Below are 14,885 nucleotides of genomic sequence, written 5' to 3'. Positions count from 1 at the left end.
AGACTCGGGAAGCCTTGCAAGGTGTGCTAGGTTTTTCTCTTCAGCTCCTGAACAAACTAGGATGGATAGTGAGCTCGGAGAAGTCTCACTTTAATTCCGGTTCAGAGTCTGATTTTTTTTGGGTCTCAAGTGGGACACGACGGTCAGACGTGTCTTTCTACCAAATCAGAAGGTGGACAGGTTAAAGTCAGAGGTTCAGGGGATCAGAGAAAATCCTCGTGTCCCTTCGGAGGTTAGTGTCGTGCCTAGGGCTGATGTCTTCTGCCATTCCAGCAGTAGAGTGGGCCCAGGCCCATTTTCGGGAGCTTGTCGAATTGGGACAGGAATCGCCGTTCACTGGACAAGAGGGTGATAGTGCCAGAGGAGGTGATAGATTCCCTTCTCTGGTGGAGTCAGCTAACCAACTTGAATCAGGGACGCAGATGGACTCAGGAGGGTCCGTTGAAATTATACATGGACGCCAGTGCTTGGGGCTGGGGGGCCCACTGCCTAGGCCACCAGGCTCAGGGGTTGTGGGACCAACAGATTTCCCACAGGTCGTCGAATTACAGGGAACTCAGGGCGATTCTACTGGGGTCACAGGCCCTACTCCCGATAATCTCCAACTCTGAGGTGCTAGTATTTTCGGACAATTTCGTCTCGGTTTGCTATGTCAGGAAGCAGGGAGGCACGAGGGTGCCGGATCTCCAGCACCTGACATCTCAGATCATGGCATGGTCAGAAGCCAATCTGGAGTCCTTATCAGCTGTCCACATTCGGGGGTTCACAACAGACGAGCGGATTCCCTAAGCAGACACCTAGTGGAGGAGTCGGAATGGGAGCTCAATCCGGACACTTTCCGGGAGATTACAGAATGCTGGAGAGTTCCTGTTCTCGATTTATTCGCAAATCCAGAAAGCGCGAAGGTGGAAGATTTTTGTACCCTGGATCCTTCTGCTTCAATAAGCAGATTAGACGCCCTGTCGATTCCTTGGCCGGAGGGGCTGCTTTATGCGTTTCCTCCATTCAAGTTAATACCGAGGGTCCTCAGGAAGGTTCAGACAGAGGGTGTAGAGGTGATACTAATAGCTCCTTGGTGGCCAAGGAGAGGTTGGTTCCCACTCCTGCAGTCCCTAGTGTTCTGGGGCCCTTGGCATCTTCAATACAGACCGGATCTGCTGGTGCAGAGCGGCCGAATCCATCCGAATCCAAAACTTTTGAATCTAACTGCGTGGATCCTGAGGAGCAGATGTTGACAAGTCAACGTCTTAACCACATCCTTAGAAAAACCCTATTAGCCTGTAGAAAGCCAGCTACTAGAAGGAAGTACAATAAGGTTTACAGCAAAAAGGGTGAAGTTCCGCTCAATGCTCCAAAATATCAAAATCTTTATTAAATACAGGTTACATAGCTTGAAGATTCGCTAACATGTTTCGGACACACTCTGGTCCTTAATCATAGCATGAATCTGAATTAAAACATAGTTTAAATACCTACAACCACACCCTTGCCTCACCCAATCAAATCTGGAGGACCGCCATCAGGAGGTCCACTATATTGAGGGGAGGTCATAATACATAAAACAATAAGAAAAAGCAAGTCATACAATTAAGGAAAAAGGTATAACAAAAACTACACGCAGTCACATGTATGGATGTTAAAGTACAATCAGTGTCAAATTATGCACATAAACATAGGAGATGTATGTAAATGCAAAGGATATAAAGGATATAGATAAATTCAAAAAAGATAGTAGCATGAGAGGGGAGGAGCCTAAGTTAGCTAAATAATACGACTAAGATCCCATCTGGAATTGAGACCCTTCGGTATTCTCGTGTCTAACTGAAAAATCCAGAAAGCTTCACGTGTAAGTAAAGCCTTTTGTAGGGGGGAACCTACAAAAGGCTTTACTTACACGTGAAGCTTTCTGGATTTTTCAGTTAGACACGAATACCGAAGGGTTTCAATTCCAGATGGGATCTTAGTTGTATTATTTAGCTAACTTAGGCTCCTCCCCTCTCATGCTACTATCGTTTTTTGAATTTATCTATATCTTTTATATCCTTTGCATATACATATATCTCCTATGTTTATGTGCATAATTTGACACTGATTGTACTTTAACATCCATACATGTGACTGCGTGTAGTTTTTGTTACACCTTTTTCCTTAATTGTATGAATTGCTTTTTCTTATCATTGTATTATGACCTCCCCTCAATATAGTGGACCTCCTGAGGGCGGTCCTCCAGATTTGATTGGGTGAGGCAAGGGTGTGGTTGTAGGTATTTAAACTCTGTTTTAATTCAGATTCATGCTATGATTAAGGACCAGAGTGTGTCCGAAACATGTTAGCGAATCTTCAAGCTATGTAACCTGTATTTAATAAAGATTTTGATATTTTTGGAGCATTGAGCAGAACTTCACCCTTTTTGCTGTCTACTGTTGGGGTATGAGTTGCCTGGTTCCTGCCCTGCTCCCATCCATCGGGGTTGAGCGGACTTCTTTCTTCTACTCAGCTACAATAAGGTTTGGTACACCTTCTCGGCCTGGAAACAGAAGAATGCGTCCAGGTCAAACAGCATCTCTTCAATTTTGGAATTTTTACAGCAGGGAGTTCAGTTAGGCTTGACCGTCAGTACACTTAGAGCTCAGGTGTCGGCTCTTTCAGTTTTTTTTGTCTAAACGGCTATCTGCCGATGTTTATGTTAAGAATTTTTTGAAGTCGGTTGAACGTTCACAACCGATTCCTCAGAAACTGATTCCTCCGTGGGATCTATCATTCGTATTGGATTTCTTAACTTCAGACAAATTTGAACCATTGGATTCAGTCCCTTTAAAGTTTCTTACGCTTAAGGTTGTTTTTTTAGTAGCCATTACCTCGGCTCGCAGGATAGGGGATATCCAGGCATTATCGATAAAAGACCCGTACATGGTAGTTCATGCTGATAAAATTGTCTTCAAACTAGACCCCTCTTATTTACCCAAGGTGTCCACATCCTTTCATAGAACCCAGGATATTGTACTTCTTTCCTTTTTGGCTAGTCCGCAAAATGATCAAGAAAGGAGGTTGAGCACTCTAGATGTCAGAAGAGCGGTACTGATTTATTTAGAAAGAACCAGAGAGTGGAGAATTTCCACTAATCTTTTTTTTTGCATTTGGGGGTTCAAAAAGGGGATCTCCCGTATCCAAGATGAGTGTCTAGGTGGATTAGACAGCTAATATCCCTTGCCTATTCAGCTCAGTTGCAGGTGCCTGACCACATTACAGCACACTCTACCAGATCCCTATCAACCTCTTGGGCGGAGAGATCAGGAGCTTCTCTGGATCAGATATGTCGAGCCGCAACCTGGTCAAGCCACTCGACATTCATCAAACACTAGAGTGGAGCTCCTTTCTAGTCAGGACCAGGCCTTTGGCCGCAAGGTTCTTCAAGCCGTTATCCCACCCTAAGGTAAATTTCTCGCTATATCTCAGGAGGGCCGTCCTGGAGGACGTAGGGAGGAAGTGCTGGCTGCTTACCTGGTAGCAGTGTTCCTGCGAGTCCTCCAGGACGGCCGTCTAGGTTCCCGGCCCTATTATATTTTTTAAGGTATGATAGTGGTTCGTGGAGTCTTGTCTCTTCATTAAACTGGGGGAGATTGTGGAGGGGTGGGATTTTTTACTAATTATTTTAATTCTTGTCAGGTGTTTCCGATTTTGGAGGGGAGACTTACACAATCTCAGGAGGGCCGTCCTGGAGGACTCGCCGAAACACTGCTACCAGGTAAGCAGCCGGCACTTTCCTATACTGCCTTAATTAAAAAAAAAAAAAGAAAAAGAAAAAAAAAGCAGCAACAAAAAAAAACAAATATATGCTGCACAACTGCTCTTCTTTATTGTATTATAAAAATGCTAGGTCTTACAAAAATTTCAGTACCTACCCAGCAAATTTCTTGGAGAAATATTCCCAAAAATTCAGGTACAAACTGGTTGCAGAAATGGCACAATCACCTTGCTCCCCTACTCCCTACGTAGAAAAATCAGCCTGATCTTAAGCATGCATTTAAAAAAATGACTTCTGGTCGATATTAACCCCATAAAAATGTATGTGAGGTAGTCAAGCTGTAAAGCACAGTGGTCAGGAACGAGGCTAATTTCTTCTTAAATGCCTAGAGAATCTAAAAACACTCACGGAGGTTACAAAGAGACAACCAATAAGATCACTAAAGCTGCCATTAGCACACCATGTATATATTGCTCCTGTACCAAAATCCATAGTGAGGCCTCAGCTTCAAGATGCATGATGGATCTATACTCTAAGGCCTAGTGCACACCAAAAACTGCTAGCAGATCCGCAAAACGCTAGCGGATTGTGAAGCAGATTTTCTTATTGTGAAGTGTTTTGCAGTGTTGTGTAGCTTTTTTTTTTTTTTTTGTGTAGCAATTACAGATTTTGTTACAGTAACAGCTACTGTAACAAACGCCTGGAAAACCGCTCTGATCTGGTGTTTTATCAGTCGTTTTGCGTTTTTCCTATACTTAACATTGGAGGTAGAAACCCCTCCGAAATCCAAAAAATGCTGCAGCCCGGGAGTACACTCTGGTGTGCACCAGCCCATTGAAATGTATTAGCCAAGCGGATTTACAGGCGGATGCGGCCGGCGGATCGCATCCAAATCCGCTCGGTGTGCACTGGGCCTAAGATAGTCTTCTGCACAACCGTATACTTGATGCCTGTCTTATGTGATAGATAAATGTCTTTGCAATCTGACCAATTGCTGATATAGTATTACAGAAAGTGGACTAGTAAACTGCATAACTTACTCCTCACAACCTCTCATACGGTGACTTATTTTGCTGTATGCGTAGTTCTCAAGTTACACTGTTGTGATGCACTTAGTTCTTTCAAGGTAGTGAGCCAAACTTATATCGACATTTCTCATGACCAAAATGTGTGAGTAAAAAATATCCAACAGTCAATAGAATCTTTAACCACAGATGACTTTCATCAAAGTTACCACAGCCACAACTTCACAGCATATGTTGCCTCCATTTAATTGCGCTCATGGGGCATGGCCAAGCATAGATTCAAACAAAGTATATGCGTTTGGCTCCTCGTGTGTGTGTTACACTTCCAAGCACTTTCACAACTTGGCGTAAACTATGCATCAAGCGCATAAACTTTGAATCTATTCCTGGCCATACCCCATCGGCGCAATTAAAGGGGCACTATGGCTAAATTCGTTGTTTTTTGTCACTGTAATATTTATAGCTGTATGTAAAGCATAGTACGTAACATGTAATGAGGCAGGTGGATTTTTTTTTCTCTAATCAATTTAGTTGTAGGAAGCATCTGCCCCTGCTGATTTATCAGCCATTACAGTTTACCCCTCTGTGCTGCGCTGGTAGGATTGTTCCATCTTTCAACCGCACAATCGTGCAGTTACACAGATCCCCATCCGCCGTAAAGAGCAGTAATTTATCTGCTGCGCAGAGTGGACCGCAACCTCCCTCTTTGGTGGGATGCAACTGCCGTGTGGAGAGGGACGCAGCCTCACTGGATATGTTTCTCACACTTTGGTTGTGAGTGAGATTTAACATTTAGCAGGGTGATGGTGCTATTTCTACAACGAGTTTGTATCTGAATTTTGGGGTATATGTATTTCTCCCAGAAAGTTGCTGGGTAGGTACTGCAATTTTTGTATAATCCAGCATTTTTAGAATACAATAAAGAGAACTTATGCAGCATATACTGGTTGGTGCGCTTTTTTTTTTTTTTTTTTTTTGTTTTGTTTCTGTCTTTTAGGCTCTATTTACCAACACCTGCAAGACTGATCAGTTTTTTTGTAATTTATAGTAGTGTGTGTTTGTTTTTGTTTTTTTGTTTTTTTTATAATTCCCTTACTATCTTGCCCATACAATTGCTCTCCTCCAAAACCAAGACCTATAGTAGATGGCTGTCCACAGCACAGTCCTTTAAAAAAGGGACCCTTTATGTTCCCACATAAGGCGGATTGTATTAGAATCTATTCCACAAGCAATCATTTGACTGAAATATATACAAGCAGATTTTTCTTTTTTGTATGGTTGAGTTATATCCAGAAAGTCTCTAAAAAGATACTTTATATGTAGATTGTAACGGAGGCGGATAAAGTCTGCCTCCTTCACCAGTACATATGTCTGTCTTTCTCATGCCCTCTACTTGCACTGTAATTAGCCCCTATAATGATGGGCATGTTTTAGAGCCACAACCTTAGTTGTACAGTTTCAACAGAAAAGTCAGTTTGTAGTATATAAAGTAAAGCTGGTAGAAATGGGTAGCTTGGGATTTATGCTTGTTGCGTTACCATCAAAGCCAGAATGATCCATGTATGTGCACCAGTAAGCATTAATAATGCAGCAGAAGTCTGTATGCAAAGTACGTGGAAAGGGAGGCATTGGTTGGTTTAGCCAAATCCAGTATATCAAGGCATTCTAATAGGCGATTCTGGCAGGGGAGCAAAAAGACTGACTAGTTTCATCAATGTAATTTGGCCTTTTCAGGGCAGAGGAATTGCATGAATCATTGGATTGTACCCAGTCCAATCCCTCTGGTATATTAATAATAATAATTGCAGTATTTGTATAGCGCCTTTCTCCTGTCAGACTCAAACCGCTTGCGAGGCAGCCACTAGAGCGCACTCAGTAGGCAGTAGCAATGTTAAGGAGACTTGCCCAAGAAACTCCTTACTGAAATAGGTGCTGGCTTACTGAACAGGTAGAGCCGAGCTTTGAACCCAGGTCTCCTGTGTCAGAGGCAGAGCTCTTAACTATTACACTATCCAGCCACTATATTCTACCTTCCCAAGCCTCACGCTGTGTATGTCTGGCTCAACCTGCTTTGTCACATGAAGCACCAGTATAGTGGCTATTGAGAGTGATATGGAGGCTCCTGACTCTTGCTGGTAGCATTAGTACCACTAGTGTCGAGAGGGAGGAGCTTCTGCAGACACATGATGACCCTTTGGTATTTGTTGTGCTTAAAGAGACAAACAGATGTGCACACAGGGGACTCTTTTTGTTGTCTCAAAATGCTGTAATGTTTTCTATGTACTAATAAAGATTAAGGGGAATACCCTATGATGAGCACAACCCCCCACCCCATATTAGATCCAGGGAGGAGCCAAGGAGGTAAAAAAAAAAGTTTAAGGCAAGTATATACAGTCTTCACCTAGGTTTGCAGCATGTTAATTATAAACCTCCCCTATGCGTGTCAACAAAGGCAGCAGAGCAGGATCTGCATGGGTACAATTTGATCTGAAAACTGGTATCAACAGGGAGAGGAAATGATGCACAGTAATACAATACTAGTTATATTTAATTTACAAAAGTGTCTCTTTTGGAGTGATTGTCCCACCTCCTGTCTGGATAAGATGTTTCTAAAGATGTGTAAAATAGGATTGCATTTAAGAGATTCTGACACTTGTAAAACAAAGGAATATTTCCTGCAAATGTCTTCTGTGTTTATAAACTTCATAAACAGTAACTTTTATAAATTACAGACAGTTAAAACTCTAGTAAAATGTATTTATTTGATGTGAAACTGACCCTTATGTGCTAATCCCAAAAACTTGACATCAAGCCTTCGATTGGTTTATTTTTTTTCTTTTCTCTTCTTTTTCCTCCTTTAGAGAGATGTTCCTTAGCAGTACAGAAAACCACCTTCTGCGGGCCAAGATCCTGGAAATTATTTTTATGAACAGCTGTGAGAATCAGCCGCCACAAGAACTACCTCTTTCTTTATACAAAATACTTTACTTCATTGGTAACTCCTCACTGCTGTTAGATAACCAGGTAAGCCATAGTTAATCAGCTGCACCTGCTGGCATCAAACCAACAAGTGTTGATTCAGGTAATACCTTTAAAGGACTCACGAGGCCAAATACAAAGAAAAAGTGAAGTACCTGCATCATGTTTGAATGCATGGAGGACGCCATCCGCGCCCTCCGTGCAGTTCCTCTGAGTCCCTGCAGTGCAGTCCCTCAGCCCCCTGCAGCCGATCGGTGCCTTCGCCGTGTCTCTCCAATCCTCCCGTCCTCACAGGCGACCACTTCCAGTTTGACAGTCACCGGCCGACAGGTATGGGAACGTGAGTGATTCTTCACGTTCCCAGCCATAATATCGCCCCTATGCTGCTATTGCGACCTCCTGGCCGCAATAGCAGCATAGGGGGGCGATATTGTGGCTGGGAACGCGAAGAATCACTCGCGTTCCCATGCCTATCGGGTCCTGACGGTGAAACCGGAAGTGGTCACCGGCGAGGACGGTAGGATCTCCGAGACACGGCGAGGGCACCGATCGGCTGCAGGGGGCTGAGGGAAGCCCCAGGTGAGTAAATGTCATTATTTTTATTTTTTTTGCACACTTAAAGGGGAACTTCAGCCTAAACAAACATACTGTCATTAAGTTACATTAGTTATGTTAATTAGAATAGATAGGTAATATAATTTTTTACCCACCCTGTTTTAAAAGAACAGGCAAATGTTTGTGATTCATGGGGGCTGCCATCTTTGTCATGGGGGCAGCCATCTTTTTGGTTGAAAGGAGGTGACAAGGAGCAGGAGACACAGTTCCAACTGTCCTGTGTCCTGATAACTCCTCCCAGCTGCACACGCTAGGCTTCAAATGTCAAATTCAAAATGTAACAAAAAAAAATTTGCACCAAAACAGCAGAATGAGAGCAACATCAGAAATCCCATCATGCTTTGCACAGCATCAGGGGAAAAAAGCCCGGCCAGTTTTCTTCTGTGCAGCTAAAAATGAGGCTTGGATAAGAGAAACAAAGTTCTGATGCTGTGAAACTGTTATAAACAAGGACAGTAGTTCCCTAAATCACCGCACCACTCCAAACCATGTATCAGTAATAATGATCTTTATTCACAAATGGATAAAAACATATATTGAACGCCATGTACAATTGATATAGATGTAAATAAATACATAAATAATCTTTGATAAGTCACTCCACAAAACAGTACTGGATGAGCAGTGGGAAACCATAAATAATTCCGCTTCCCCTGCCTTACAAAGGTAACAATGGTAACATGTCAGACCATGATATAAACTTGGGTAGTTTCTCAACCAACAATGATTAGTGCAAAAAACGCTAAAGTGCAGTAAGTGGGTAGGTGAGACCATACAATAGTATAGACAATGTGTGTAGAAAGGATTGAATATAAAGTGCAATGTGCAAGCCGGGCTGGCGTGTAAACCGCCAGAGAAAAAGCAGAGTGAAAAGTATATAGTGCAAAGCAAAGGAGACAACTAACCAAGATGTAGCTGTAGCTTACCCTGTAGTGATTAGTGGAGTATGGGGGACATGGCGTCCGAACAACGCCGTCGCGATTCGCCGCTATCCGAATACAGCGGCTTCCACTGGGCTTGAGGATCAAATGGCGTCCTCGGCAAATTAAATAAGAGAACCTGAATGGGCGGGTAGAGGGGCGTGCCTGTCAGCTCGTAGTGTGCGCGGCCGCGCACAACCAGGAAGCAACAGCAGCGCTGAACAGCGCTGCCTCACTTCCCTATCCTACCTCTAAGGGTTCTGGGAGATGTAGTAGCCGGGGAAGATTAAAAAAGATATGAACTTAGATCACTAAACACGGCTAGAGAAGCCGAAATAAGTACGAAATGAAAAAAGGACTCACACATAACACGATCAACTTATATATGAAAACATATACAAATAATATTAACAATAACACTAAATATATAATTACATATTTCCCCTCAATTTCATCACTGAAGTAGACAAAATGTCGCCACCATGTGGTCAACCATCATGGTTACATGAAAAGAGCTTATATCAACCATGAATCACAGTACACATATCTTCAAAGTCTCGAGAACAATTATAGACAACCAATGGGGTCAGAAAGGGTCCAAACAGGTTGGAGAAGGTCCGATCATATAGGAAGACACGTCGTTCTTCCTAGTTCCTGTCAGTAAGGTGTATATTCAACAAATACCCATAAGGATAGCTGGAAAGCACAAAAGACAAATAACAGGAGATTAGAATCATTTCTGGAATTAAATGTGTGACCCATCAAGTTGAATCAAACCACGTCAATCCACCCAACATTGGATGAAGATAAATCACAGCAAATGTGGCAACACCTACTATGAGGACTACTCACAAATCCTCGACTAGGACAACACTACAAAATACATGAGCAGATGTCACACACATGTAAAATCCATTCACAAACACGTGATGCAAGCGACACCAAGGAAAAGGGAAAAGGAGGGGGGGCCCCTCACCTTGGGCCCCCCTCCCCCCAAAACAACAAGGTCAATAGGCACTCAGTGTAAAAATCCCACAAAAGAGAAGTCCTCATTTAGACCCACCGGTGACCTGGACCCCAGGTCATAGATCCATTTGGTTTCTTGTCTCAGTAGTGAAGCCACCACATTTCCGCCCCTGGAAGACAAAATGACACGTTTAAGACCACACACAGTCCATCCAACAGCAGAGCCCGCATGGGCTTTTAATGCATGGTCCGCAACTGACGTCAGCATTTTCCCCTCTGCATCATGTACCTGCATCATGTTTGAATGCACGGAGGACGCCATCCGCGCCCTCCGTGCAGTTCCTCTGAGTCCCTGCAGTGCAGTCCCTCAGCCCCCTGCAGCCGATCGGTGCCTTCGCCGTGTCTCTCCGATCCTCCCGTCCTCACAGGCGACCACTTCCAGTTTGACCGTCACCGGCCGACAGGCATGGGAACGTGAGTGATTCTTCACGTTCCCAGCCATAATATCGCCCCTATGCTGCTATTGCGACCTCCTGGCCGCAATAGCAGCATAGGGGGGCGATATTGTGGCTGGGAACGCGAAGAATCACTCGCGTTCCCATGCCTGTCGGGTCCTGACGGTGAAACCGGAAGTGGTCACCGGCGAGGACGGTAGGATCTCCGAGACACGGCGAGGGCACCGATCGGCTGCAGGGGGCTGAGGGAAGCCCCAGGTGAGTAAATGAAGTCTAATGAAAGGGAACTGCATTTTCATTCAAAGTCCCCAAGTCAATGATCGCCGGTATCAATGAGATGCAGTGGTCATTTGTAACTAAGCAAGTAACGTGTCCACGCATTCCTTCCTGTTCGCGTACTTCTAGTACGCTAATAGGAAATGATGCACAAGGACATCTTGTGGCCAAATAGTAAAATTACACTTACAAACCTGTATTTTCATAAAGACCCACACTTACATATTTAGTAGATTGTCATTCAATATAAAAGTTAATTTTTTTTTGGCTTCCGCCATGTTCCCAAGTCAAGCTAAAACTGGCAGTCCCAAAGATCTTCCGAACTCCTACAAAGTAAATTTGAAATCTCCCACATTGCTTCTGTGTCTTAGTGAAAATGCACCCAAAATTCATTCAATTTAAGCAACAGAATCTCTGTATCCATGGCTTCTACATACCCCAGATTTGAATGTTAGGAAGAGGGCCCCTGTGCCACTTCCATATCAGTTTGCAGACCTACAGCATCACTCATGCATACATGCCATTTTGCCGCCCAGTCTTTTTGCCGCAGGATGAGCTGAGCGACTGCTCGCCCTACTGACGCTCAATTTCCGGGAGGCATTAATTACTATTCCCCTTCGAAGTCCTAGTAACTCGGAAGGGTGACGTCATTTGGGGTCTGGTAATCCGGGATTCCTGAATTACCCATATGTGGGGCGGGTACTATAGTGTTGCTGCCAGGGGCGTAGCAATAGGGGGTGCAGAGGTTGCAACCGCATCCGGGCCCTTGCACCCAAGGGGCCCTCCCTCAACTGCAGTATTAGCTCTCTATTGGTCCTGTGCTCATAATAATCACTTCTATAGATACTTTGAATAGTATTAATCATTAACTGCTCCCAATCCCCTTCTTGCACCTCAGACACTGTGGTTGTCCTAGATTGGTTTTGGTGCACCGTATCAGTTGTTATGCATAGAGTGCTTGGGGGGGCCCCAATGAAAAACTTGCATCGGGGCCCACAGCTCCTTAGCTACGCCACTGGTTGCTGCTATAACCTCACCGAACTCAAGCACTATGCAGTGAGCTGAGAAGCCCTGCCTGACCACTTGTTCCCGAAATAATATAGAAGAACCTTGGTATCTTGTCTTGGGAACCAGCTGGTCTAGGAGTCTGCAATTTAGTACCACAGTAGTTGGGTTTTGTAGGAGGTATCGGAGCTAGGCTTGGGATAGCTCAATTAGCAGCTCCTGCTGCTTACCTGGGACCTGCGTGCGATCTGCACTGCCCAGCAAGACTCCAGGGCTCTTGCTGGCCAATGGGATCCCGATTTTCCACTCTGCTTCCTGTGAATCCCGGTGGCCAAACCGGGGGTGCTGCAATACGGAGCGTTGTGACGTCATCGGGAGATGGCACCGCAAATTAAAGTGGACTCGAGCACAGGACAGAAGGAGAACGAGAAGCCTGCATAGAGTTTAGCCTGTCTAATGCCTCATCTACCTGGCGATCATTTTCACTGGACAGAAGGTCCAGAAATGCATCCAGTATGTATATAGAGTTTAGCCTGCCTCTAATTACCTCATCTGGATCCTTTTTTTTTTTTTTTTTTCTTTTTTTCCCTCCTCTTCCCTGGATTTTGACTACTCTCTGCCTGCCGCCTGTACCAACCTCTGCTTGAATTTTGACTACGGTCTGCCACCTAAGACTAATGGCAAAGGTAAAGTCTGAAAGGAACCACGCTTCTACTGCCCCGATTGTGATGTCGCCCTCTGCCATTCCCTGTTTCGAAATCTACCTCACGCGGGAGGTGTATTTGGTATATACAGTGCTGCCCATAATTATTCATACCCCCTGACAAATTTTGACTTGAGTTACTTTATATTCAACCAGCAAGTAATTTTTTTTGACAAGTGACATGGGTGTCTCCCAAATGATAACCCTATGCACAAGAGGCATTCTTGTGGGGAAAAAAAAATCTCCGCTTTTTACATTTGAGTAAAAAGTGTCCAGTCCAAAATTATTCATACCCTTTACAAACTGTCTGTGGGAAAATACAAAGTTCTATACCATTCCAAATAGTCAAAGCTGTTCTAAAGCATCCTAATTACCAGGGCTGTGGAGTCGGAGTCGTGGAGTCGGGCAATTTTGGGTGCCTGGAGTCGGAGTCGGGAAAAAATGCTCCGACTCCTAATTAATTTGTTACTGTAATTAAAATAGAAAATATGATAAAATGTTCTATTTCTCTAATAGTCATTAAAAATAATGTATATATACAGTATATATACAGTAAAAGCTGTGCTTAGTCCACAAAAATGAAATAAACCAATCAAAATTAGTTACTTGTGCTGCTTCAATAAAGCAGTCCCTGTATTTTTAAGGTCAGATATACATATCTGATTGTGACTGTATATATGATGTGTACACAGGAATCTCATATATACTAAATAACATCTATGTTGTAAGAATAAAGCCTGATGTGTAGCTGTGTCACTAATACAGATTGTCAATGAGATGGAAATAATTCTGCACTGATGCTGATTTATGCAAATGTATGCACTCCCTTTGCTGATGAAATCAAATAATTTGATATGTTGTTAAAATTTGGTTTGGTGACTACAAATTAAAGGGTACCTGAGACGGATGAAAAGTAAAGTTTTATAAATACCTGGGGCTTTCTCCAGCCCCCTTCAGGCTAATCAGTCCCTCGCTGTCCTCCACCACCCGGATCTTCTGATATGAGTACTGGTAATTCAGCCAGTCAGCGCTGTCCGGCTGCATGCTGCTCCCACAGCCAGTAACATTCTGTACCTGCGCAATAGTGCTGCACAGGTGTAGTATGCTCCTGGCGGCGGAGTGTGTGCATGCGCACTACGCCCGACTGGCTCAAGTACCTGGACTCATAGCAGAAGATTTAGGTGGTGGAGGAGGACAACGAGGGACTGATTATCCTGAAGGCGGCTGGAGGAAGCCCCAGGTATGTATAAAACTTTAATTTCATCTGTCTCAGGTTTACTTTGTTACACAGTAGTACTATACTCTGCATATGCACTCCCCACAGAGCTGCAGGGAATCCACTGAGAATGCTGTGCACATTGAACACAGAGGTGTTGTCTGTCACCCAGAATCTCCTCATTTCCCTGCAGAGTACCTGCACATCATTCTTACATGTACCCACACTTACATTGCCTAGGGCCTGATAGATGTTCTTTGTTCCGGTTTGTACCTTTTACAAGTACTCTTACCAAGGACTAGTTTTAGTCTAAAGGGAATAAATATAGTAGTCTACATATCCTTCTCACTTCAGTTGTCTTGTAAAATTCCTAAGCGTTGGCAGTTAAGAGACAAATTTCATGTTACATACTTTTAATCAACAAAATTGTAATATGCAAATTAGAGGAGTCGGAGTCGGTGGAATCCTAAACTGAGGAGTCGGAGTCGGTGGATTTTTGGACCGACTCCACAGCCCTGCTAATTACCCTGATGAGTTGATTAAAACAGCGGTCCCAAATAAACGGGTGAAAAACAGCAGCTCTCTGCAGTTTGTAGACAGTCATGGCTAAGACAAAGGAGCTCAGTGAGGACCTGCGGCTGTGTATTGTGGCTGCTCACAAGTCAGGAAAGGGCTACAAGGCCATTTCTAAATGTTTTCAAGTTCCAGTGGCTACAGTGCAAAGTATTAAAAAATACAAGATGTTCCGCACTGGGGAAAATCTCAGCGGACTGAAGCCAAAAGTGACCCCTGTGCTGGCCAGGAGGATAGTGAGAGAGGTGAAAAAGCATCCAAGGATAACCACCAAGGCCATCCTGCTAAATCTGGGCTCTGCTGGTGGCAATGTTTTAAGGCAGACAATCCAATGGTCACTGCAAACTACTGTGAACAAGACAAGGATAGGGCAAACACCAGTACAATTATAAGAGAAAAAGCTTATC

The 14,885-nt window shown here is 43.9% G+C and overlaps 1 protein-coding gene across 5 annotated transcripts in view; it reads left to right on the top strand.

Annotated features, from left to right (window-relative positions):
* The window catches only part of SIMC1 (SUMO interacting motifs containing 1), a 190,800-nt gene that overhangs the window by 58,197 nt on the left and 117,718 nt on the right, over window positions 1-14,885 (top strand). For all 5 annotated transcript variants that reach the window (XM_068277109.1, XM_068277111.1, XM_068277112.1 and 2 more), the window contains exon 8: window positions 7,632-7,794. In XM_068277109.1, coding sequence (XP_068133210.1) covers window positions 7,632-7,794 — 163 coding nt within the window. The remainder of the gene's footprint in view (window positions 1-7,631; window positions 7,795-14,885) is intronic.

This window comes from Hyperolius riggenbachi, chromosome 3 (assembly GCF_040937935.1).
Source record: "Hyperolius riggenbachi isolate aHypRig1 chromosome 3, aHypRig1.pri, whole genome shotgun sequence".
Classification (NCBI taxonomy): Eukaryota; Metazoa; Chordata; class Amphibia; order Anura; family Hyperoliidae; genus Hyperolius; species Hyperolius riggenbachi.
Note: the sequence above shows the minus strand (reverse complement) of the source record. Positions and strands in the feature narration are given on the sequence as shown.